The sequence below is a fragment of the Acanthaster planci genome, linkage group LG16, assembly GCF_054643075.1.
Source record: "Acanthaster planci isolate LZ-2023a linkage group LG16, COTS_SCS, whole genome shotgun sequence".
In the NCBI taxonomy this organism is placed as follows: Eukaryota; Metazoa; Echinodermata; class Asteroidea; order Valvatida; family Acanthasteridae; genus Acanthaster; species Acanthaster planci.
Window position 1 is genome coordinate 4045958 of NC_141792.1, and position 27835 is coordinate 4073792.

The window sequence follows — 27835 nt, forward strand, 5'->3', positions numbered from 1 at the left end:
CCTGTACACCCCGATTCATATTTGAATCAGGCAGCTGATGAGTCCCCAAAGGGACGAAAATGCATTCCCGCTACTTTCTCAGGTACAACCCAACCCACAGCTTGGCTAAACATGGTTTCGGTCTATACAAGTTTAATTCTTATTATTTCTACCCACCCAAGGCTCCATTTTAGTCTCAACGTAGAAATAAATCACACAGTGACACACCCACGAATAAACATGTGTTTTTTGGGTTTTTTTTCAAAAGCACCCAAAGTTTATTCGTTTGGATTCAGTCTATAAGACTTATCCCGGCATACGCTTAAGACCGCAGGTGCATGCGTTCATATGTCTGTGAAATTTATCCACTTCAGAAATCCCCCCCCCATTGTGTCCGTCATACTTCGAAGGGCCAATGAACTGGTCTGCAGACCGAGACTGGTCTTGGGAGGGTCAACCTTGTCCTATTTCACTCAAAAAACATACACATTAAAAAGTGATTTAACTTAACGATAACGTCACACAAGTAGAGTCGTAAGTTGTTACAAACGTGCAGCCTGCAGGCTGTTCTTGTATTAAGTGCGCCTTTATTGTTGCCGCGAAAAGCGCTCGCTACTTTCACAGTCTTCTGGTCGCGCGTCTCCGTGACATGTAGCTAGAAACATGCGTGTACGGGTCCACATTGTTGTGACAAACCTTGTGTTGCGATGTGCCACCAACACTGGTGGCGCTACGTGGTGTCATGTGAGCGCAAATACTGAACAGCCGCTTTCACCCATGTTTGCACCCACCAAAATTTGTTACATAGCAAATTAAGCCTTGCCCCACACTTGCACCCACCAGCCATCGAGGTCTGGCGCCACTGGCCACAACATGGAAAACCTTTGAAGTAATGAAAACAACGAGAAATACATGTAACTTTAACAAGAAACTTTTTCCGGTCGTTTTCTGATTAGTGTAGGGGAAAAGCTAATTTGGCATCATTTAACATGGGATTCTGGCATGCATTTTGTATACTACACTTATTTTTCGGTCTTGGGCTGTCGGGGGCCCATGCAATAGGTCCCGGTCCTGGTATCGATTTTGTGATCCTGGTTGTTTACTCGGAGAGTCGGTCTTTAGTCTAGATTGACAGCACCGAAGAGTCGCGTTCAGCGTGAACCCTAGCTCGGAATGATCGGCAGTGTTTAATATTTGCTGAGGGCCTGCTGACGTTATACAAACATACGCACTATGGGTAAGTAAACAACCGCTATTCAAACATCAAGTCACTCAACAGTTGTGACAAGAACTGTCGATGGACCCAGACACATAATTGTGATAATTTATAGCGGAGAACAATGTATCGGTTTGCATTATAGCGCCGTTCCTGTTCATGTACGTGTAATTATATACAGTTTGTGTTCGATATATTATTCAGTGATGGAAAGTGTTCCTAGTTTGTTGGGAGGCGGCTAATTTATGTGCACATGCGCATAAATGGCATGTTCAGGCAAAAAGCTTGAGCGGCCCATTGAAATTGTACAGGGGCACAAATTACAATATTTTCTTTCAGCTTCTGCATTTTTTTTTTCACTTTCGTCTTTACAAACCCTGTAAAATCATTATAGCTATTAATTTTTGGTGTAAGGGGAATGTTTGGAGATCGAGCAAAATAGAAATGAAAACTTTCGTTCGTTTGAAGCGCACGAGGGCGAAAGAAATCAGAAGGGTTCCGTTCTTTGTGAGCTATAACACAAATTGTACGATAAGTTTGGGGTACCATTCTCGGTGGGCAATAGACCGGTTTTCGTCCCGTAAGTATTGTCTAGACAGCAGACGTCTTACAGAGGTCCTCCGAACGTAGGAACCGATAGCAGGGTAATGAATCCGGCAGAGTCCTGCCGGGTGTATGTAAATTAGGAAACGTTGCCCGGTCAATGCATAAATCCAGCAGGAGCTAATGGCACATTTTGCTTTTTCTTCTTCGTTGCCTTAAATAATTTCACCATAAATTGTTCAGTCATTTAGAATTTAACACAATAACCACTGATTTGAAATAAATTCACCATAAATTATTGATTGATGATAATCATTGAAAAATAAATTAGCAAACTGTGATTAACAGAGGCTTAGCAAGGATAGGTATTTTCGTTTTTTCGCGTATTTGATATGGCTGACGTATGTTCCCTCCTTCCACTCCGATTTGCTTATTGTATTCAGGGTCAAACGCGCGCCACTGCGGCTTTGTGATGGAGACGCGATGTCTAGTGTAATTCTTGTGTTGTTTTAGTCGTCTAATGAAGCAGTGGCCTTTTTCTAGAGGTGAAATTCGTTGATTTCCAGTGATACTGTAAAAATAATCACGATAATCATGCATCCGGAGTTTTCCCAAGATTTTGAAATACATAAATCTGAAGCCAACGCTGAACTAAAGGACATCCTGTTGTTGATTTGCTTGCTTCCTTTAAAGTTTCCTACGGAGAACTGCATCATCTGACACAATCTCATTCAACAGTTAATTTAAGAAAACAGATTAGATGACAAGATCAAAATGGCTTCCTCAGGAATAAGGTCCATTCTATCGTGGCCTCTGATATCAGGATATATTATATTGAACAAGCAAAAGGCCTGCAGGGATCCATCCATGGAGGATCCATCAAATAACAGGTTTTTGGCAGTGTGAACTGTGCCACAAAAATCAATATACGCTATACGAGAATACAAAGGCTGTTCCCCCACGGAGTCCGCCTGTCTGACCTTCAACGGAAGTTTTAACAATGGAAATCCCAAACTGCCCCAGCTATTTTTATGGGCAGCCAGTGTTCGCAGAAAATAGTTTGTGTCAGATTTAATATCAGAGTGTGCATGATTTATCCAATTACTTCCAAAAAGGGTTGTGTTTTCATTCAGTATTTAGAAATAGTGTCGAATGTTTGGGTGTTTTGATAGCTGCAGGAGATGTTGGCACGTACAGAATTATTCTTTCACATGTAGTGAATTATTTTGCTATCATTGCTACCGACTGCCAGCCGTAGTTTACGAAATATTAATGAAGTTGTGCGTGGATGTACGTTAACATCCTGCTTCTTGTCAACACTGAACAGCTTGGACAGCCGGTTGCGCTGACTGGTATGCCCATAGGAGCAATAGGGGGTATGCCCATCTTGTCAATGGATTGCCGAAGTAGGCTAGCTAGTCCGAGCAGGATCATAGCTACTAAACGGCCACACAGGGCCCCCATTGCGATACCACATTGGCCATAATAATGAACCAGATGAGTACACGTACACGTATTTAATTTGCTGTGAGCACATGCAGTGGGAAAATAGGCGGACTGCAGACGGTCGAACCAAGGCTTTCCGTAGAAACAGAGGCCCAGGAAAAGGTAACGCCATGGACCGGTGGTTTTATAAGTTAACCTTTTTTTTATAGTTCCATGGTTAAACGTGATACATGTATTGCATTTCTATTAGAATATCGGGTCCGATCGAGGCATTTGTCAATTAATGAGGAGGCAGCCACTTTATTGTCTCTACGCTAGCGATCTCCCAGAGAGGACGAAGTCCAATCGGGTTCGCAGCTCTCCGTTTTCGGCGGAGAGAAAATACACGAGCTGTCCTAATTACTGTAGAGTGGTGCAACTCGGTCACAACATAATCCTATTACGTGCAACAGTTAGGCCATCAACAGCGAGCCGAGCACATTACTGAGAAAGACCACAACTCCACTGTGCGTGGTAAACTGTATACATGTATCTACATGTACTATGGGCCCTACTCGACATGGTTGCAAAGTTGAAGATTTAGGCTAAGCGTACCGTCAGAGCCAAGGGTTTTTCCTGAGCAATTGAAGAGAATTCCTGAGCGTAATACCACTTGCATACAAGTACTATTCGAGTAGAAATTCATTTTATTATTGCCAAGGCATTGTGTGATTGCGCCAGGCATCAGCTGTACTTTGGTGTGATTTTAGACATATTCTGCTTTAAGTTAAAACGAGCGTGATGAGCTTAAATTGTTGCCGCTTCGCCAACTTCGAGTAATCGCATGCAGATCTCCCATTTTTGCACGTATAGATCAAGATGGCTTGTGATGGAGATCCCGTGCAGCAGACAGCGGCAGATGATGACAGCCACAAGAATGCAGAGAACAGAGGCGGTGAGCCAGAAAGGGAAGGGGAGGAACTGGACAACGAGGTGAAGGGGCTGGATAAAGAGACAAGCGTTAGGGAACATCGATTCATGCCAATCGACAGGCTCAACATCTTCAGCGATGCCGTGTTTGCCACAATCACCACGTTCATGGTAAAGACTTGAAAGATTCTTCATATTTTATACCTCATTTGCATGTAAGTCGAAGCAAGTATAAGTTATGTATTATAAACATGGACATGCTCTTCACTGAATAATTGACGTGGACTTAAGTAAGCACAATTAAGCTCAAATGAAGAGAATTATATTACAGAAGCCATATCGGTATTTTATGTTAATCAGATTATCACGAATAATGTACGAACTTAAAGTGTAGCAGCAATAAATGTTTTTTAGTCCTACTTTCCGGAAACTTTTTCAGTGTATGAAACTTATTCGACGTTGCTTTTCGATTAAATACCATGAAAAATGCACCTTTTAAAGCACGATTGAAAAATGCCTGTGTTCTCCTGAAAAATTGATGGTGCTGTTGCATACTGTGATGTCATACAGGGAAGACATGTTACAATGCATATGTTTACTTGTTGAAATTGTTAACGTCAAATTAACGTGCTGAAAACAGTTTGGAGAGTTGGTTACTTGCTCGCTAATTGCTATAAACTGACACGACAGTGAATCAACAAGGAAAAGGAAATTGAGGCCAACAAAATCTTTACAAAATCATAAGTTTTTGGTGCACAATCCAATGCAACACCGACTCGGAAAGTCTCTTTCCAGAATGACATCACAGTTTTGCTCATGAATATGGAAATCTCATTAGCTTAAAAGGCAGAATAGCAGTTACCCTTTCACGTCCAAGGAAGAGGAACAGACTCATAAAGTAGACATACAATAATTTATTATGGGGCAAAAGCATATGTGAACGAAACAAACAAATACTGAATCATCGTTTAGTGGCTCCATATTATCTCTTAGAAAGATATAAAAGAACTACAAGAGCTCCTTCTTTTAAAGAAGCACCGATTCACTGTCAAACCAGGGACAAAACGGGACGGCCATTGTATAAGGTCACGTGACCCTCATGCCATACCAGTTAAGAAATGTTTTGCCATAACCTTCATCATCACCTTTTCTAGGTCTGAAGAGAAATCAGGTCTTTCACAATCCATCATTAAATCGCAGCTATAATTGGATGAGAAATCAAAATTGAAGTTTTCTTTTTCCGTGTTTTTTGTTTTTTTCAGGTTGTCCCAATAAAAGAGGAAGTGCAGAATTATGACGTCACAAAGGTAACATAATGTATTTAATTTTATTGAATGTAGCCCCCCCCATTTTTTTGACGGGCTCGGCCATTCGGCTTTTGTGGACTTGGACCCGAATTCAGGCTCACAGACTCGAGGAATCCGTCTCAATCTGCTATGATTCTACCCCAAAACCTTCCTTGGGAATGATCAGGATGAGGACAAATGGGTGAAAATATATATCTGTATAAGTGAAAAGGACAAAGTGCAACAAAAAAATTAGAATTCCGAGCTTTTATGTTGATGGTACCAAACTTTGAAATCTTCCAAAATTAATTTCCTTAGTTTCTAAGCCAGAATATTTTCATTTAACCACACTGTTGCAAATAAACATGAGGTTGAATTTACAAACGTACAAATTGCACTCCAATGACAGGAGTCTCGGGTGAAGTGTAAGTTTTTTGTTTTTCTGCAGGATTTATGGAGCAGCCTGGGGACCGACTGGTATCGATTCCTGGTATTCTTTATATCTTTCCTCGTAGTATCGACCCTTTGGCAAGATCATGTGTGGTAAGTGTTCATTCTCAAAAAAACATTGTTTGATTTATCAGTAGAACATTAGTACGTTGAACTCTGTGCGGATGACCTAAGAATTTTTACTATTTGCCATATCAATACATGCATTCACGTGTTTCATTCACGTGGAAAATTTGGTGCTGCGCATGTCAGATTTGGGGGATAATTTGCATAGGTAATGAAGGCTATGTGAATTTTGTTTTATGCAAGGAGTTATTTCATTTCATGAAATACGTGTATTTTGGGGAAACAGCAATTATACCAGGCGGAGATTATTTTCATAGCAGTATTAGGTCAATTCCCGACGCATTTCGTGACTTGTGACCGTGTCGACAAAACTGGTTATTTTTTGCCCAAAGCTCTTTTCGGGAACAGAAGTTTCCGAAAAAGAACGATTTTTGAAGGTTTTCCAGAATTTTTCAAAAGTGGCAGCGGTGGAGTATGGTTTAAGGGTTTGACAGTTTGGGCTAGACTTTTTTGTCTTCCTGACGGCAGTCGACTAGACGTGTTAACATATCGAACAAAACTGATCACGTTCATTACCGTATGAATCGTCTGTCCTTTCGTGGGCGTAATGATTTAGTGCTTACAGGGTGAAAGAAGAAGACAAAAAGTTCGTTATTGAAACCGAGGTCTACTTGCCATTAAAATATGACAAGGAGACCTATGAACTCACAGTATACAGCCCAGCGGCGTATCAAGCTTTTGGTGTGCAGGTCACGGTCGGGGGGGGCAAATTCAATACGAATGTGGCTTCGGGCTCATTCAACATGACGTAGGGGGGTATCAAAAGCCCTACTCACGGTCCCGAGATCCTTGCTTTTATTTGCTGGTGTTGTTTGCTTAGGGTGTTGGTACTAATATTTGATAAATAGATATGCTAATTGCTTTCTTTCCTACTCACCTATGAAGTATTTCTTCGTAAAAATGAATAAATAAATGAAAAATCCCCACCCCCGCTGGATACGCCACTAATACAACCCCGGTTTTGCCTTTACATGTGTGTGTACGTACATGATTATATTGACATGTACATGTACATTGTACTACATGCGAACCACGTGTACGTATATGTACACTTGCTGCTATGTACATGTACGCATACCAGGACACAGCACATAACTGGCATTTGATCCCAGTATGGTGCCAGTGCCGTGCACGGTGCTGGATTGGTTCTTTAGCAAATTACGTACAGCGCCATATAGACGGTGTCTAGTAACTCATGCATGAAAGTCAAACAAAACATTCTAGTTAGATGAAACTGACTGTGTTGTGTAATTGAAGTCCTGGTCCGTCATGCGAAGTACGAAAACTTTTAAATTGAGAAATCAAGTGTAGAAAAGAACAAGAGATCGGTCGACAATGGAAGTACTGCCTTAGCAACTGTTTCATGGCTATATTTGGCATAACATGGTATTATTTTTTACGATCCTGTGGGTTTTTTTGCATTTAATTCTTGAGCACATGGATAGAGTTTCAGTTTAACATTTTGTAAATCTCGTTACAACTTTCAAACAGCTAGGTGAGGCGATTACTTGACAAGTCTATTCAAGTTGTAAGTGGAATCGAGTCATCGTAATTAGGCAAAAGGTCGAGTTAAGCTCGAGTTAATTCGAGTCACAAACATTTGAACATAATAGCATAAATAAAAGCAAACGAGGAAGTCACTTTTTGCAATGGCATGTTTAAACCGATGAGTTTCTACTTGTAGCCCCTAACCACACTACATCTCACTCTTGATAATAACACGAAGCATCAATATTATAAACCGGCATTGTAAGTCATTGCAAAAGCTTTTTTGCGAAGAAGTCTGCTTTTATTTTTGGGACTCGAGTCTTATTAATTTTCACTCGAGTCGGGTCTTGCAATGAAGGACTCGAGTCAAGTCGAATCGTTTACTCGCAGTGAGTTGAATCATCTACCTGTTCACAAAAATTGTGATTCGAGTCGAACTTGAGTCGAGTCATTGAATAGAATTCATTTACACTCTGGTTTTAAATCGTAATTAATGCAGGCTGAATGGAAGCTAAATATATGGGCACCGTCACCACACACGTGTTGACCCTGACGTATGTAAATGCATCATCCACACGTTATCGATGTTTAAATTTTATCAAAGGCTAGGCCTACATCCGAGAAATCACCATTCTATGACTTTTGGACTGTTTGTCACGTGCAATGAAAATGCAACGTTCCATCCGCAAGTAACGATATTGGTCGACGTTCTGTTCATCAAAGAAATTCCTGAACTTGTATGCAATTACTTGGAAGAATCTCTTGCCAACAGTGATCAAGCTATCTCTGTTACCTCTTAGTAGTTATCCCCGTATCAGTCATCAACATCATTATTGTGGAAAAATGAATTCTATGAGCTAAATTATTGACGTGCACCCGAGATGAATGTCATTGTTAGGCTGCACATGTATATTAAACACCTGACCTACAGCTGAAAACATTTCGTGTGGATAAAAGTTAACGATAACTACGGAGCTCTGGAAGTGAGATCCGGCATGTTGAGATCCTGACATGTTTTTCTCGGGATGACGACATATTAAACATAAGATGTCGACATCCTGAGATAATTTATCAGGGATGACGACATCATAAAAGTTGAATTATAATGACATTATTTGTGAATGGGTGCATTGACAAACCACCTTGAAAACGCACAGGTGACCTGAGGTGCTTTTGTCTTTTAAAGCATTGTCTTCGTATTACCATACACAATATTAAGTAGATTGATAAAACGTCATTATGTCTCACCGCTTGTTGCAAGTAGTGAAGTAGACATCACACTTACTGGATGTCTCTGGATGACAACATCCTGAGATAATGATTATTTCAGGATGTCGTCACCCAACTTTCACGATGTCGTCACCCAACTTTCACGATGTCGTCATCCAACTTTCACGATGTCGTCATCCAACTTTCACGATGTCGTCATCCAACTTTCACGATGTCGTCATCCCGTGATAAATTATCCTAAGATGTCAACATCTTGCCTTTATTATGTTTTCATCCCGAGAAAAAAAATATGTCAGGATCTCAACAAGTCGGATGGCACTTAACACTACAGTCCAAGATAACTTTAAATAAATTCTTCTTAAGAAAACGACTTGCAACAGCCAGAGTCGTGCTTTGACAGTCCCACTTGTCATCTTTATGGTTTTCGTTTTCGTGACTGTCAATGCTATCACTGCCTTGAATGTCATTATGATTGCCATCTTCCTTTTCCTCGGCATCTTCATAAACAGCCCCTCATTGCCATTTCACCGCCGTCATCCACCTTCTTGTTGCCATATGCGACCACCAAATTTCATCGAATACATTACCGTCACTGCGGTTGCATATACAAGCGGATATTAACCAAAAAGCAGTGTAAACAATCACGACTCCCCCAGGCTTGCTATAGAGACATACATTTCTGTTTAATATTAGAAGGCATTCGATGATTTTTTGGTCCAATTTAGCTACAAAGCTGATTACTCCAACCATATCCTGAAAATAAAATTAATGTACTCGACTTCATTGCAAAACAGAGCAAAACGAGGTTGTTATGTTGTTTAAAATGAACCCATCATGCCCTCGTTTTGTTTACATTTGGAAACGCAAGTGCAGCGGGCTAAAGAACCCAAATTAAAGACATGTAACTGACATATACAGTGTGATTTTGGTCGATGTAGCCAATTCTTTGTCTGTTTATGTACCGGCAACTGAACTACACTATTTAATATTGTCCAATATGTAACACAGGCCGATAGTGTAATAAAAATCGACCGATAATGGAATAGCCCCAAAACAACCGGTGATGTAATGATCCTATATTTGCTAATATTGTGCAGCTTTTGGGGGATTAAGTTTGATTCGAGTGTTCATGGCCGATCCACATTTTAATGCATTTAAAGTGACCGGTGTTGTTGATTATTCTTCACAATATTTCTTCAAGACCGTAGTTCCTGTCAAATTCTAACTTGGTATGGACAACAGTCCTTATCCCAAGGTGTAAGTCTGACGACATTTTTTTTTCATTTTCCTTACATTTTCTTTCAGGTAGGTGGGGATGTACTCTAATTAATGCAGGTCAGTGTCACGTGACATGACCTCAGGTGATGGATAATCTGGCAGTGCACCACAGAATTTGTTTTTCCTGTCTTTTTTAAGCTTTTCTACTTCAGATTTCTAACAATTCAAATTAATGGTTTATTCACATAATTTTGCCTGCACAGAAACACGTCTCTTCCTACAAGCTTTTAAAAAGAAACCCCCACCAAGAGTGACTCATGGTTTTTACTCTCCATTCCCTCACTCTGTCCTGTCAGTACCCATAATGCGTCGGCTTCGCTATAAAAATGTACTATGATTATGCCCCTTCCCTATGAACACATTATGGTGGAAGAGCTGAACACTTGTAGACATCAAAAAGACCTCTCAGTAGTGTTTGCTATCTTTATCAAGGTTGGTACCCGTTCAAACCCATATCACGATATCTTTGCAGAAAAAAGCACCTTAGACAGGGTTGTGCCAAAAGTGAATCAACATGCATTAAAACAGGTAAATAGGATCAACTCAAACAAAAAAATGAATCCTAAAACCTTTACAAAATACAAGCTATTTTATGATTGTTAGATTATCGCTCTCTTTATTATTACATTATCGGACGATTTGGGTTATTTCATTATCATTATTGGTCGATTTTTATTTCTCAGTTTGTGTTACATTATCGGACGATTATTACTGTTTTCGGCCGTAACAGGGCCTACAAAACCGAAAGCATGACTTTTATATCCCCCTTGCCATTGGCCTATTTCGAGGTATGGCATACACAACAGGAGGGCGCTATTTGGTTTTGGGTAAAAGCTTTTGTGTTTATTCCAAATTTACCCGCTTCAAATAATTCCCTCCTATTGCGTCTGCTAATGTGCCACGCTTCAAAAAAGGCTACTGGACACCATACCCCCTCTTTGGTCAGCCTTATCATTGTTAGTATTAAACGCCCCTCTCTTTGTCATTCACTATCGTCGTATCTCCCAAATTCATCGTCCCCCTTTTCGTGACGCCAATCTCTCTTCATAATGTAAGAGTCACAGGTGCAACTCTTTACCCAGGTGTGAAATTGGCCCAGCGATATATCATTCTTATTCCTGTTCTGAACACGACCATCGGTTTATCTTCGTGATGAAAACAACTTATAGGCTGCCTTTTTGCACAATTCGAAACTCAGTATTGTACAACGCGGTGCATGTGTTCATGTAAAAACATGATTTGTGACACACTGTGCAGTTTACTGTGAATTTTTACAGTATATTACTAGCAGTGCGGGCGTCAAGTGTTAATAAATTATACTGTACAGCAGTTTTCTGGAGTTAAATTACTGTCATTTTACACTGGATCGTAATTCAGCCACAATAAATAGCCACACGTTGACTATGGCAGGCGTAGCTCGGGGGGGGGCGCTAGGTGGGCTTTACCACCCCCCACTTTTGCTTAGCCCACCCCCCCCAAAATGCAAAACTGATGCGAAAACTACATCGATAAAGCACCAACATTTATCGATATAAGGTTAAATGCTTGTATAAAACAACGAAAAATGGCAAAACTACTTGAGAGAAGTAAGCAACGCCCGATTTGAGTGAACAAGTCATACAAATTTATTTTAAAGCTTATACTGTAAAACACGACCGTTTGCAGTATTTTACTGCATTTTGCAAAGCTCTGATAAACATGTGTAACAATAAGTTCGTTTCGTGTAAATTTTGTTTACAATGGATTATTTCTGTGAAATACAGTATAGTGTACTGCTCATTTAACGGTAATATAGCTGCAGGCCTGGACCAGAACCTCCCAAATGGTTCTGGGCTCCAATTTTACTGCAGAATCAATGTAGGCAGCCTTTTCGAGTAAACTGATTCCGAATCGAATAATAAATGAGTCAGTGAAACAGTGCAATTTTGATTACCCATGAGTATAAATCACAATCAACGGCAGTTTGCATTGTTGATATTTTTGAAATAATTTTTCACCCTGAAATTCCACGAAAACTGAAATTCATCTCTATTGGGGCGGTCTGCGTATGCCAAGGACTTGCACTGAACAGAGAATCACATGCGGGAAGAAAGTTACAAAAATGCGTGACAAACGCAATTGCAACCGAAACGGGAAACTGTAACGAAAACGTCAACACCCTGAATATTATGCATGCGTTGGAAAAATGTGAAGTGAAATTATTCTTCAGTCTGCATAGGCCTACGCAAATGTGTTCATGTAACTTGAAGCGTCACGCTACAACGGCCGTATCAAAATTATTTATCGAGCTGTAACCTTTTAGCAGGTGGCCTACATTCTTTTGTGTGTCATCTCCCTGTTCGCTTAGAAATGGTTGTCATCGGTAGCAAAATAAGTGCTCGGCCGAATTGGGTGAAAAGGTATCTCAGGATAAGGAGTACGGAAGCGCATTGCTGCCAACGCGAAAAAAATTCATCTCGTTTAAACGAGATAACCAAGTCGTTTGAACGAAATAAAATAATACGCAATACGCTTCCGCTTCCACGTACCACAAAATATTACATAGGTAGATAACCTTTGACCTTGATTTGCAAAAATGAAGAATGACTATATGATAAAATCCCAGTTAATGGTCTTATGTAAGTAAATTATTACATTAAAATGAAGTCTTCCAATCTATGATACGGTACTGCTAATGATGGCGGCCTTGTTTATGACACAAATATTTAGTTTCTCCGCTGATCAGTGCTAGCCCCTGGACAACATAGAAAGCTTACATGCACGTATAGCACTTGAATACATCGATACTGATACCAAGTAAGAGATACACATTGAAAGATTGATGTTTTTATGCATATTATATGTGTTGCAACAATACAAACCAGGTTGTTTTCCTGGGAAGTGAAAGGAAGGTGGTATTTCTCAGTTCCTGGAAAATACTTTCATCAACGTGTGCACAAGTGCGCTGTTTTATTTTGTCATACAAGGCACTTATAGTGTTTTGAAGTGTGATGTATTGTACACAAAGCTATACCCTTGAATAACATCAGGCTTTAGCTCTTGAATATGGAAATCTTCATTGCCCCCCCCCAGGAGCTTCCCCTGCGCTTGTTTGTGCATATTATTGCAATACTGTATTTTTTAGTTTGGGCCTAATTAAAATCCGGTCTTTCTTTTTAAAAAAAACGCATGCGCATTATTAAGATGGATGGACGAGAGATTTTCACGCGATGATGCAATGAAAACCAACACGGTCTCGGCCAGAATACAGTTTTTCGGCAGCCAGGAAGATTAATCTCCTTCGTCTTTATTAACTCACGGCTTTTGTCATTTTTCATCACTAATTTTGTTGCCTCGGCTCACAAACTCTACTGCGGCGCAGCCGTGTTTGTGGTTACAAGCTATAGTAATTCATTTCCCGTATAGGCATCATGGAACCCCCGAAATTGAAAAAAAAAATTGGGAATTTCTAGTTGCGGATCTCGTCCAGACAAATTGCGTTCTTGTACTTGCCTTTAAATGTCTGTGTCGCCGATTTCGATTGAAAGACAAATGCAGTTAAAAGAAATTTAGTTTCAGTCTATCATGGGGGGGTGGGATTTTTACTTGTGAAGAATGTATATCTCCTCTTTATTGTACATTTCAAACTTAAGACTCCCCCAAAGTTGGACGCGGGCCGTGTGGTACGATTATACAATGTATACCCAGGTCAAATTAGGTCTAAAAAATGAACTTTTTGTACTCAAAATGTCATCATTATTTTTTTCTGAATTCACAGGATCCTACAGAGAGTTGAGTACGTAGGCGACATCGGACTTATTCTGAATGTGGTATGTATCGTATGGATATCATGTCAGGATCGATTCCAAGGCTAGTTTTGTTTGTAGTTCCCGTTCTTTTTTTATATATTTATATTATGTTTGAAATCTGAAGCCAGACTCATCACGGTTTCAGACTATGTCCTGCAGGTTTAAGTATGGTCGTTATGCTTTTGTAGGCCTATGTACACACAGTCAGTGACATCGTACATTAAAGCCCTCTGACGCTGACCGAGCTTCACGGCTACGGTGCACGAGCCTCTTTCGTAATTTTTCGATCGGTTGACTACTAATCTTTGTTTACCTCCTCGATACAAATCCTGATTTCATTTTAGGTGATTTTCAGATAAGATGACACATACAGTAAAGGCTCTCTAGCCATTAATGTCATGAGCACGCAGTCTGAACAAGGGCTAACTTCACAATAGTGTTTTCATTAGTAATAGGACAGACTTGGTCAGTGACTGTCTTGATGTCTAGTCGGGACTTGATATCAATTTGATAAGTGTATCCGATTGACGCAGCTCAACTAGACTGCGCAGACAACCGCCTTCGATACACTCTTGGACATAAATGATTCTTTTTGAAACGGGTCCTCTGGCTTCCGATTCTCTCTTCCCTTCAGCGGCGGTGATTGATAGGGTTTAGCTATCCTGTCTCTGGACTGCTTAACAGTCTTGGAATCGACATTGTAGATCGAGGTGACCAGAGCTGATAATTAAATTGTCTACCCTCGCGTGCATAGCGCTGTGAATGTAAAAGACTCAAGACTTGATGACGCACTCCGCACTGCCCTCAAATCACCAAATATCCGTTGTTTTACACTGTTTGCTTTGCCTGCATGTACGTCAAGTTCTAAATGAAATAAAACCAACCAAATGTCTTAGTGGCGGGGAACTAATGAAATAACGGAGTTTGTTAACATCTGACTCAACGGTGAACGTGCAAACCATCAAACTAGCCTATATGTGCAACTGCATGGTTAACCTCGCTATAACGACTCAAACCAAGTAAAGTTTCCTTGTATTCTCTTCCTTGAAAGCTTAGTCAGCGATTTCTCTTTTTAGTTGACGACTTTTCGGTTGGCGTAGGCCTATAGCCTTTTCAGTTTACGCATTTTTGTCTTTGACTTAAAGTACACGTACATGTACTGGTAGTCTATCTTCCGTGATGCAGATGTTCAACTCAGCAACGTCCAGAAATGTGCTTCATTTCAAGGACGGATCGAGAGGGAGGCATAGAGGCCATGACGACCCCTCCGCCCCACCCCCTAAAAGGAGCCAATGTAATGCTTTTGAAAATAAGAGTTAAACATTTTTCCCGTCAACATGCACTTCGTTCCCTCCCCTCTAAGAGCGCGAGCACATACACGTTTATGTGAACGTGTTTGAACGAAACTGCGACTAGAATAACGACTCTGTCTAACTGTTTAATTTTCAGTCAAAATTTTGGCCCTCGAATTCCTCGACAGTCTTACAGAAAAGCAGACATTTTCATTAATACGGTGTCAACAATTATAGTTTACTTTCAACCGGTGTTCCTAAATATCATTTCATAACGAACGCGTTATATAGCGCATTGTGCAATCCAGGATGGTGTGCACCATTAAACCATACGGTATGATTTCACTAGACCCGCCCTCTTCACTGCTGTGTGTAAATCACGTACACGACGTGTGCACGAGCTCATTGATATTTTGTGACCCCGCGGGTTATTTACAACGTGCCTTAATAAAGATCGATGACAAAATAAAAAATAACTGTAAGTGAAGCTCTTGGGACATATGAATTCCAATGTTGGGTCTTTCGTTCAAAAATCCTCCAATTTAGGGGCCTGTTTTGCAGTTCACAAAAATCAGATGTAGAATATTCAGAGCCAGAAACCTTCATTTTGTACTAGGCCTACATGTATCCCTCAAGTGGGGCCATGAACCTTTGTACTGAGGGAAATGGCTTTTCAAATTATTTTTCTTTAATCTACCTCAATGAGGTAATCTGTCAAATAGGTTGGTGCCATAGACTTGGATATAACAATATCAACTCTATGGTTGGTGCCAGAATCGTTTCTTTTATTTTTATCCACAGGTTCTCAAAATAAAAACGTTAACCTTGCCTTATAGCCGACTTTTGGACAAGGCCATTCATACAGTCTTCTGTCATTTTTTGTGTCACTCTTTCTCGATCGTTTATTTTCATCTGCTTTGTTTACAGCTCTTACTACTTGTGGCTTCCTTAATCCCATTTCTGGTAAGTTTATACTGCTCCAGTTTGGGTTTGCAAAACATTAGTAAAATTATCATTGAAACATTTGTGCGCGACAGTTTCACTGAAATGGCTTAATTGTTATGTGCATAATTCCAGGGCCAATAGTTTGTGCGCTGGTTAGTATGAATCGGTAACCTTTCACCCGTCAAGAAGCCGTACTAGAAAGTACTAGAAAAAAATGTAACCTCATGAAAATGAGCCTATAGTCGGCCGTGTGTGCTCGGCACATTCGCGCGGCACTTCATCAAAAAGTTGTTTAAAAAATACGGTGTCAGTGTCACTTTGGTCCTTCAACCAATTTCAATATTGTTGTAAATATTAGTTTTGTTATTCTTCAATTCGCTTCTCTGGGTTGTTTCACTATTCTGGACTGAAACAACTTGAACAGTTAATGGATAGTTCAAATAACCTTTTCTACTTACTACAGGTCGCTCTGGTGGGTGATTTTTATCGCTTCTCCTTAATTTCGCAGCTTTTTGGAGGATGTGTTCTAGCTCTCTCAGTGATCCAGGTACAGAGCATAAGTTTGTCTTTCTATTACATGTATAGCAGGTGATATCCTCACGTATTCATGCAAGTGCCTTGTGCACGTTCTTCATCTAATTATAAGCATCCATTTTTGTAAGTGTGGGGTGTGATGTAACAGCATGTTGCTATTTTTGGCAGGGGATAATGATTGCTTTGGCGTTCCGTAGAGGGAAGATGTTGTCAGATCAGCTAGCAGAGGGATCATCAAAGGTAAATTGTCTGGTTTGCATTTAAAACAGATAAGTGGTATTAAAAAGTTATTTTCCTGAGAGCAATTTTCTCGCCGTTTGTTTTCACTGCATGAACAGAAGTGGTTGAGTGTGGAGTTCCTCTTAACGGCTGGACTGAAGATCGTTCTGTCTGCCTTCTCTATCGGTATTGCGGCAGCTAATGTTCCAACGGTAAAATATTGCTTTTGAAAACTATGATCAGTAAAATTAGTAAAATTATTGCTTGCATGAGTTGTGCTATTTAGAAACGGGCTCCCGTATGTGGGTTCTATTTCCTCCCGTGTTTCTGTTTTCTTACTTTTAAATCACAAGGCCATATTCTGTTCGTAGAAATACAATATTTTGTGGAAACGTGTTAAGCAGTGTGGGTTACTACTCTAGTGGCCAGAAAATTAACAAAAACGAATAATGTCAACGGCTTATTGTCAAAAGTGACATTCAGGGGAGTGATTTGAGAGCTGAAGTCTGTAAATCGTGGTCTGTTTGCCTCTTCCATTCGTAAAAAAGGGGGTTGTGAAAAATTGTAATTAAATAAAATTACTATATTCGCACTTTCCCGATATTGACATGAATAATTTTTTATTCTATCTAAATATGTATATGAGCCGGCTGTCTCAAGACGATTCTGGAAAGAATTTCTGTTTTCGTGAGCATGTACATCGCTTCTCCAGTGAAACTCTTAGGCCTAAAAGCCATGAACAAAAACGATCTGTTTTGAAGAAATGCTTTTTTAGCATTTCCTTTTAATTCCTGAAAAAAATATTCTCAAAGGCTTATAATTTTAGTCTGTAGTCGTCTTAATGAAATCCATTGGTTCAACACCAACCATTTTGGACAGAATTTGCCACCATGATGTAAGACGAAATGGTTTCATTCAGCAGTATTTCCCGTTGCATAGTCAGTTACCTGGCTGACAATGATTTTCATTTATCAATAGTCTGGGGGCACACAAGTATTTACTCATAAGAAAATGATTTATTGTCAGTCTTGAGAGGAGGCTAGTCTTTACTCCTCGTTGGAGTTTTCACCGATGAAATATTGGACCTTACTTCTCGGAGAAACCTCCAGAGCCACGATCACAGCCTTTTTACGAATCTGTTATCCCTGCATTTTGTGTGAAAAAAATCACATGTGAACAGCCAGCCACGCCGCGCTGTCACCAGACTGACTCCTATGATAGTTTATTTGCAGCGTTATGAGGCGCTATATACGCATGTAGTAATATCTAAGCTGCAGGCAGCGAAATTTTGTATTACACGTACAACACACTCGGGAAACTCAACAGAATCTATAATCGTGGCTTTTGAGGATTTTTCCGTCACACCCATGTTTTGTTTTTACCGATTGGTTTTTATGGGCTCTCAGTCCTTAGTTTTATTGTGGTGGTGGTGGTGGTGTTGCCACCACCGCAGTTGTTATGTTGGTGGTGTTTTTCCCCTTCTTTTTGAAATAATTGTATTACATTTTCCCTTTAATGCTTGCTCCATTCGTGTGCAGTCGTTTGTCTTCCTGGGTTTGATCATGTTTACGGATTGGGTATGCATCGTTGCAGTCGCCATCTACAGAAGTCGCAAAGGTATACGTATGCTCTAATTTATTTCCTTCGTTGGATTCTGTCAGCATACATTAAGACGTGAGTTCATCATGGGCTGAAATTTGCCGTATACATCTCAGGTGGAGAAGTGAAATTGTCAAGAGTTCATGAGTTGTCAAGGCGAGGGATAGATGTATAGTTTGTATTTCTCCATGAAGCCCTAGCAGCAGCACTCTAAATTTAAGACACTGGTGCTGCAGTGATCTGTGCTTATATTAGCAGCTCAGTGTTGATGCTGCCTCAAAAAGATTTTCTGACAGTTCCTAATTTTGATAGGCATTGTAAAGCTCAATAAAAAGTGTCGAAAGATTTTTCTTAATTGGAAATTTGATGTTTTTCAATGTCCACTTTGGTTAGATAACACATTCACCATTGGGCTGCGATCGTATGTATGCCGACGGTTCGTTCTAGAAGATGTGGACATAGACCGAACACAAAGTAAGCATGATCGTGGTTGTGTTTTACCTAAACCAACGCAGCACCACACAACCAACCGATAGATGATAGTGGTCAAACAGTTGTTTAGGTAATCAAACACACTAACAGATTTGACTGATCGATTCACTCATCTGCGGGCAATTTTGTAATCCAATCATTCTAAATGTACGACTACATTTCTAATATTTGATCTATAATATTATCTACGAATACTTTTTATCACATACAAGTGAAAACAGTTATTAAAATGCATTATTCTACCTGCACCGTTTTCCGTTAGACCCTAAAACTTGCCACAGACAGACTTAAGAGGGATTATTGAAATAATCAAGAACTAACTTATTGGAATTGCCCTAATGCTACAAGTTTGGGCACACTTGATACAGTATTCATATAACTCCTCTGGTGATATGCTTGCTTATACTCATCCAGTTTGTGTTGTCTACAGCTTTTACGGACGGTGTTTTCATCATCGTGGCAACTCTGATCATTCTAGACATCACGTAAGTGGTTCTATTTCGCCGCAGCAACTGGTGCGCAGGATGTCATAAACCATCATGAACCTGCGTAGAAAATCGAAGGCAAACATGCTCACTGTATGCAGCTTTGGATAAAATGTTGCAGTCATGCTATTAGAGGCTAGACTACTGTGGCGAAAGTAATTAGATATCACAGCGCGAGAAATGACGACAATTATGACTGAGACATGGTTATGACAGTGATGGTCATAACTGGAGAGGGGGTGGAATGGTTAGGGCAGAAGGTTACAGTAATGACAGTATTCAAGTTTTATTTATAAAAGGGAATTAAACGAAAATAAGACATACCTAAAAAGGGTAAAAACAGAATGTCAAAAACATCTGAATACGGAGCACAAGACAAGGTAAACACACTCTTACTAAAACTCTCGGAGGACAGATAACAGGGATGATTTTACACTGCCAAGTGATGATGTTGATTTCACAGACTGGTCCAGGTTATTCCATATATAAATCCCATCAAAAGGGGGTTGTGCCATGGACATTCTGTCTTGAACTTTGAAACCACCAGAGAGCTGAAGCACTTCGTTTGCTATAATTGTTAACCAGATTTGATGGAATTAAATCATCCATTAAGCTTGCTTGGGCTAAGTAGTTCATTATAAATCAATACACAGTACGGCGGTAGGCATTTATTTTATTTAAAGGCATTAATTGGAGTCCAAGAAATAATTCAGTGAACGGAGTATTATATTTCTAACTCGAGATAATTCTCGCATCCCGTTTCTGAAGTTTTCAAGTTTGTGTGTGCGTTTGGAATCTGTCTGCCTAACTCTCAGCACAGTGATCAAAATGAGGACGAACAAATGAGTCATAAAGAAAGTACAAGGAATCTGTGGGAATATATGGTCTGACCCTTGGAAGCATACAAAGCTAAGTCTAAATATATTTAGTAACCCTCTCAACTCATTCCATGAATTCTGCATCGAGTAACAGCCCTAGGTACTTGGTAACCCTGACTTGCATTGCCACAATCATTGAAAGTAAAAATCAATATGTTATTTAGCTTAGCCCTGGAACCAAATAACATAATTGCTATCTTGTTAAGATGAATTTACAAGGTAATTTGTTTTATCCAGTTCATGACTGAGTCACTCTGTTTGACGATTTTCCTTTTATTTTATGAACATCCATGCCACTTACGATTAATGTAGTACCATCAGCAAAAGATTTAAGCTTGCGGGTACACCCTGGAATCCACATCTTTTGGAAGACCTTAGAAGAACTGGTGACAATTAACTCGATGCTCTGGCCGTCCTTAGGAGAAACGTCGAGTTAGCTCTCACCGGTTCTTCTAATATCCACACCTCTTTTAAAAGCGATTTATATTCCATGGTATACCCGCAAGCCTATATCTCATCTAACTTCCACCATGCAAAGCTTCAAATTTCACTTACCAACAGTATACATATATTTTGCACCGTCGGTAACAGAGCCAAGAATATCACTTGCATAGATAAATACGTTGGTACTGATGCTAATGGTGTGATGCTTTCCTAGGTGGGGATAGAGACATTGATCATGGCATCATCGGTGATGACGACAGATGACATTACTGTTTGTTGATAATGTTGCCTTTCTGTTGTCGACAGATCTGATTCCTTGCTGCCATTGGATCCAAACATGGAAAAGGAAGAATTGTATCAATCTCTACTGGACAAGAAGGAGGCCCTCTTGGCATATGTATCGACTTTTCTAACTATCGGTGAGAATTTACGACCACGGAAAGACATCCTTTAGACTGATGCACACATTGTTCTCTTGTTCACGCAATTTTGAAGGTGTTCTCTTGTCTTCATCAGGCATGATCAGTTAGACTTCATGACTTGTGAAAGTAAAAGTCATCCGTTTGAAATGTACACATACTTCTGTGTTCACATAATGACGGTGTTTTTGTCTTCACCAGGCATGATCTGGTACATCAATTACTCCATGTTTTACGTAAGTACATCCATGTAAGAAACAATTAAGGTACGGATTTTCCTTGTCATTTTCTGTCGAATTACGTCGAGTCAGAATGGTCAATTTACCGATGTCTGTGACTGTTCCTCAGTTGGGTGATATCTGAATTGCATTTAAGTCCACAGCAATGCAGTTATGTCTTGTGCTGTACATGTACATTTATATGTTCTTGTGCAAACTTAAAGCGGTCAGTTGTGATAGGCTAAAGGGGGAACCTTTACACGAAAAGAATTACAACTCTTGTTAGTGCTATTGGAAAATATTCTTCCCCAGAGTAAATCTGCTTGGAATTTTTGTCAATTTATTTGTCCTTGAACATTCCGAGTTAAATCAGCTCCAAGTTGTCTCTTTTTCCTCAACCCACTCCTTATTTCCCATGTAGTATATTCAGAGGCTCAGCCGTCTTCTTTTGCTGTTCAACCGATTGGTAAGTGGTTTTTATTTTCGGTTACCCTGTTTACCAATATTGTATTTGTTGGGTTTCTGCAAGATTTCGTGCATACTGTTTTCAAGTTTGACACAGTGAGTGATTACAGACACAGCGGGGCCGAGCAAGTCAGTAGTAAAAGAACCAGACAGTATTGCGAAGTTAATTTCTCTTCCCAATTTACAGTACTGGCAATCTTCTCCACCTCTTTGTAGACTTTGTTGTTCATCAGCGTTGTTCCTGTTGGGTTCCAGTTGGTGTCAGTATTTTCAGTGGAGGTAAGAGCGATTTGAGCAGAAAACGGGATTTAATGCCGCATTGACACGAACAGATTCATTTCTGAATACTTTTAACTTAGGTTGCTGTGCTCTTTAAAAAAAACCTGATGAATTCATTCAGTGGTCGAGTTCAGGTGGACTGTTCTTGACATGGGTTTCTTGTTCTCGCGCGACCCAAGAACACTGTTCTCAGAACAGGATCACACACCACGTCCTCGTCAGGTTTGTACAGGAACACACGGAAAAACGCGTGAGATCTGGTTTTTGAACAGCTGTAAAAGCTAGCGAGATGGCTTACAAAGCCAGAGATAATGGAAAGTTTTGCAAAATTAGCATTAATACCGTAGTTTTCCATCACACAGAAATAAATGTTTCTTTTTAAATGACGAAGAATTTAGAGTTACCCAAACATTAACTCTCAAATAACGCATTAGGACACCACCATGTTGCATGCTGCTTGTCACTTATTACAAGCAATAACGGCCCTACGTTCCCGGCGTTCGAGCGACCGTCCAACGAATAACAAATCGAGATCAAGCCGCCTGAAATCAGCCAAATAGTCTAGGTTAATCGTGGGTGTGACCACATAGCCTACGGTAACACCAAGCTCTAGTGAAAGCTTAGCAGACACAGTGCCAAGGAATTCTTAAACGAAAAAACGAACTTCAATCGTCGACAAAAATCCCAGTGTTCCAATAGTTGATTGTATTGTGTGCCAGTTCGCTGCTCCTACAAAGTTTGCTGCATTTATTATCCAATCTATGGTGAAAGTAACAGAGGTACCAATGGATATAGTCTAGGGAGCAGTCCCCCCAACATTGTTGTTTGGATTGTGGTGTAGAGAGTAATCTTTAATATCACAATGTGTTGTCCAGTGGTGAGGGTGACGTATTTATCTCTCTTCGATCAAGTGAGCATTTTGTGGCCAATGAAAATACAATATTAAAGACACTGAACCACTGAAATAATTTCTCATGCAATTTGCACTGTAAAAACTAACGCCCATTATAAATGCATCTTTGCGTTAATTTCAAACATGTAACCGTTTAAAATGAAACAACTTTTTGAAAATAAGGGTATTTCGGTGTTCAGAAAGAGTTACCACCCAATAAACACGTTTTTGTGTCTTGTTATTAACACCCAAAGGTTTCACTGCGTCTAAATTTATCAACACATCAACACCTATTTGATGAAAAAACACAACGTGTTTAGCTTTGGATTGTAACACGTTCATAAGGTATTACCAGGAAGGCGTTATACATTAACACGTGTGTTTACAATGTGTCCATGATTGAGCTCCCTGATTTATGTTAAAATACCAATACTACTAGAATGAATTGATTTCAGCTCTGCGTGTATTTTTCGTTTGTTTGTATATTTTGTTTCTGACTGATAGAAGGCGGGTAGGAATGAGAACATAGCCGTGCAGTTCCACTGTGTCCTTATCTTCTTCACATCTGTCTGTCAGTTGCTGTTTTGGTTAGCAGCACATTGGAAACGGTAAGCGTTGGCACAAAACGACTGTTTTTATATATTACCACGTCAACAGTGACGCAAGGATTGACTCAAGTACCATTAGACAGCGATATTGATGGTGTCCGGCTTGGATTTATCAAATTAGATTTCATTGAAAGATAAGTTTCATTTCAAGTTTTATTTCTTTTCATGAATTATCAGTTGGTGTCGTCTATGCATGTGTCTGTTTCCTGTTTGTTGGTTTTTGGCGTGGCAGGGACAAGCATTTGGCATCAAGGCCGGACAGATTGCACATAGGACGAATAATGTGTCTTCTTCTCGTTTATCCAATCATGAGGTACGAGGTTCATTGTAGATATGGTTGTTTGTGAAAATGATTATAAAATGGTAAGGAAGGTGTGGGTGGTGCACGATGGGGTTGTGGTGGTGATCTTAGAGTAGTGATATATATCCAAGAGTAGTCATAGTATCAGAATAGTTGTTGCTTGAAGATTGCTGGGGAGGGTGACAATGATTACAAGGGTATTTTGATTAACTGACTATGTTCTATCAGCCCAAGAGCCGGATTTTTTCATTTTGTTTTTTTCCTTTTTTCTTTTAGTTTAGTCATATTCTGCTCTGCATTCGGTTCATCCCCATTTAAAGTTAATATCATTCATGCGGTAAGTGATCCATTCAAGCTATTGAGTATATTTTTTCAAACAAATGTCAAAATGTGTTCAATACTCCTTAAACATACAAGCCCCTTCCCATGACCATCTTCCGAATGTACAAGCCACATTGTCACTATAGTATTGTCCCTATTATTAACGTGTTGCATCAATCACTATTGTGTGACATCATGAAATCTTTGTTTTAATTTGTTGATAATTAATTCCTTTTGACTTGCTCAGGTGGAATTGACCATTCCTATCATCTTCCTATTAATCAAACTTATAATCGAAGTTGTCCTTGTAAGTACTGCCTTTCTTTTTTTTCTTACTATGTTGTTTCAACCGCTTGCTCTCTCCGCTGTAATTTATGGATTAGGCTGTTCCAAAGGGGTTTCTTTCTCTGGTGTATTTTCGAATTAACCTTTACGTTATGTTTTAGAATTCACATTGGAGGCTTTGCTGGTTTTACTCACGCTCATATTCCTCTCCATTTTATTGCATAATGTTACTGCCACCTGTCTAGTTTCTGTATCAGTTTGTCAATAGAATTCGTCAGTTTGTCTGTCTGTTGTTTCCGTGTTGTCTTTCATCCTAATTCGCCATTATCTTTCTGTCTCTCTTGAATGTGTGTCCACGGCTAACATCACCAACGCGGCATAAATGGTTTTTGCCTGTGAGTATCATAACAGATGTACTGTTGTTTATAATTCCATCTGTACGTATTCCAGAGTATGTTCGTCTGTATGCTTTTTAAAGAGCAGAGTGAGGATAGGTATGTTACGATCTAGGCTGAATCCAAATTTCTTGTAAACATCAGCTTGATTTTTCTGACAGTACTGTGTTTGATCTGTTTATCTGCTAATTCACAGCATAATCGGAGCAGTCAAGGTATTAGCCTTAGCAACCGCGTTTCCATAGACATGCGGTCCCCCCAAATCGACAATCCGAACGCAATGCTGTGGCATGTCGAAGCGCGCCAGTGACAACAGTGACACGAACTACGAGGTCCTTTGATTGCCCAGCTAAGCTGTCTCCGTTCAAGCTACAAGAGAACGCTATTTTGGTGTCGGAGCTTGAGATAGAGTATTAATTGTGCAAACGCAACTACAAACTAACCAAGTGGACTTTTCGAGACATCGGTATGATGTCAACGTTTAAAATTTAGGAGATTGATTGCATGACGTTTATGTCACTCAAAAGTATATTGAATCGCTTGTCACGTTGTATATAACAAAAACCAGTTTGATGAGCCTTATAAATTATACAATTATATTTAGTATGGAATATAATATTTTTTAGAATGCCAGGGAGCAAGAGGCAGGGACTTCATGCATGATGTCACAGACATGGGCAAGCTTTACGAAAGGCCCAGTTGTAAACCTATGTAATCTCGACCCATGTAAGGACGTTCGTTTATGTGCGTATAAAGCTCGTCTTGCTGTATTACATAGGTATTCATTGTGGTGAATCAATGCCACGGGAAGTGCCAGTGAATTAAAATTTACAAATCCGTTCAGGTAAAATCCTAGGTAATGCTTATTTTGAGATACACGTATAAGATGTCAGGTATGACATCTTCTACATGCCGTAAGACCCGCCGTAAGACCCTTTCATATCTGACAAAAAATCTGACCAGGCTTGGGAATAAAGTAGTTTTTAAGGCCAGGAACTTGTTTCGGTCCTTTTCAGAATGTCAAACACAGGAGCCTCTAGGATTATTAAGTTTACTTACGGGTACCTGGTTTTGTAAACAGTTTCTTCAGTGTAACCTAATACAAGGTAGAGCCCTGATAATGATTACACTGTTAAAGCTTAATGGTGCGAGGAATTTGGTCTAATTAAAGGCTGATTACAGGCTATTACTGCGATGGCACAACGCTAGTGGAAAGGAGGTGCGCGCGCATTAATATATCTCTTCGACCACATGCAGTGGGGTCGTGATCGACAAATAAGAACGCACCTGTGAGTGCAGTGCCATCACTGTTACGTCGTTCCATCGGATTAGTCTACGGGCAAATGATATTGAACAGCACAGGACAACGCTACCCTTTTTTCAATATAGTTCTGTTTGCTACATAGACCAAATTCCTCGCACCATTATCTCTACCTTTGTGTTTTACCTTTTGTTGAGCACTGGACCATTACCCATAAAAGTTTGCGTCTCCGCACGTCTTCACTTGGCTTCACCCTTCGCTTTGCACCAATGAGGCCCGGGTTCGAGTCCTGGCTTGGCCCAGGCCTTAAGTGCATTTGGTTTCCAGTCCACACTCGCTCTTGCAGGTTTTCTCCAGGCACTCTGGTTTCCTCCTGCCTCTAAAACTGGACCTTCTTCCTAACTCCGTAATGTGATGCTGATTAATAAAGTGTATGAATAAACGTACAGTTATTGGCGCAAATAGCCTGAGTTGCTGAAAACGCCATGAAAACAACAACAGCAGCACGTCTTCACTTCAGGCTCATACACTCGCCGAATATCCATCGCTGTTTCTCTTTCACTTCATGTGTTGCTGACTGATCCGTTCTGAGATGTGTCGACCGAGTTCAAAGATTATTTTGATCGTCGGTTTAATGCCTTGCCAATTTCCGCGAATTATTCCTCTTCAATCAAAGAACTTAAAAATAAGTTAGAAGAAGAAGACTAGGCAACGTCGCACAGTTTGAATTTTGTGGCAATGTGGAGATCCTTTTGGAAAAAGCCAAGTTCGCCCTGACGGACAGATTAGATCCGGATTCGGCCCTTCAAGCTTTGGATGAGGCCCAAGGGCTCGTCGCGGATCGCAAGAGCAAGATTCGTATTGCTGATGGTAGCAAGGCGGGTCGGGCAACCATATCTCATCTAAATAAGAAATGGAACGAAAACTTGGACATATCTTCGGATGAATTGAAGAGCATCAAAATTGCGGAAAAAGAAGCTCTAAAGGAACAACAGGACCACAAGCGTACAATGTTAGAAAATTGGGCAAATAAATGCCCAACTTATTACCAACGTTGGTTCAATAGTCAACATGTACATCTATTGGGAAAGTTTTGCCCAACAATCGTTGGGCAATGTCTTTCCTAAATATTTAAAACAAACTACCCACTCAATAATTGGTTCTTTAAAACTGCCCAACCCTTGGTTGAGATATTATGCCCAAGATTTGGTAATTAGATGTTTCCCTTGCATTTGGTAATATGAGTTGCACAACTGTTGGCTACTAGTTTCCTCATAAGTTGGGCGCAATTTGAAACGAGTCCTCATTAATTGGGATCTAGTCATACAATAGTTGAGCAAATGTCTCCAGTGTACGATCACTTGTTGGTTGATCTCGTTCACTTTTACAATTTGTTGGGTACGAATCCCTTTCAAAAGCTATTACTGTGCTCTATCTAACCATCAAATGAGTACATATTCATCCAACTGTTGATTAAATAAGGGCCTCGAGAAAAAAAGAAATGTTTCTCCCTCCTGTTTTTATTAACACATGATGTATGACTGTATGTTGAAACAAAGAAAAGTAAATGACACATCTTGCGGTTTTACAAATACAACATAAAACAAAATCCAAAACAGCACCCTGTAAGACAATAATGCAGCATCTGCTACAACTTTAAAAACACACACAACTTGAAACTTGGCATAAACAGTCTGCATCCAGAGGTGTGCATTTTGTAGACTTTTATGTTTTCCTTTTTTTTCTTCAGTAGACGCTTCCTGG

The 27835-nt window shown here is 39.9% G+C and overlaps 1 protein-coding gene and 1 long non-coding RNA gene across 15 annotated transcripts; one reads left to right on the top strand and one right to left on the bottom strand.

Moving 5' to 3' along the window:
* Positions 1–1043: 1043 nt before the first annotated feature.
* On the top strand, positions 1044–27573 carry tmem175 (transmembrane protein 175). Of its 14 annotated transcripts, none has more exons than XR_015427987.1 (21): positions 2783–3346; positions 4037–4264; positions 5356–5400; positions 5828–5922; positions 13709–13760; positions 15959–15994; positions 16440–16523; positions 16679–16750; positions 16849–16941; positions 18268–18346; positions 18722–18802; positions 19251–19305; positions 20934–21046; positions 21248–21282; positions 21686–21730; positions 21946–22008; positions 23405–23508; positions 23686–23821; positions 24086–24146; positions 24378–24437; positions 24827–27573. XR_015427987.1 is itself a non-coding variant. In XM_087147240.1 (21 exons), exons 2-21 carry the CDS (start codon positions 4043–4045, stop codon positions 24842–24844), a joined length of 1494 nt encoding a protein of 497 aa, XP_087003366.1. In that variant the 5' UTR covers positions 2784–3346; positions 4037–4042; the 3' UTR covers positions 24845–27573. The 14 variants fall into 14 exon arrangements, 10 of the variants coding, with proteins under 10 accessions (XP_087003364.1, XP_022099999.2, XP_087003366.1 ...); XR_015427989.1 differs by having other exon boundaries at positions 25021–25100; XR_002598844.2 differs by having other exon boundaries at positions 2784–3346; positions 23741–23821; positions 24378–24810; positions 25007–27573.
* Positions 19221–20621, bottom strand: LOC147796411 (uncharacterized). Its single transcript, XR_015427990.1, has 3 exons — positions 20485–20621; positions 19702–19873; positions 19221–19365 (listed from the first exon to the last, which is right to left on the bottom strand). It is a non-coding gene; the product is annotated as an uncharacterized LOC147796411 (long non-coding RNA).
* Positions 27574–27835: the final 262 nt, after the last annotated feature.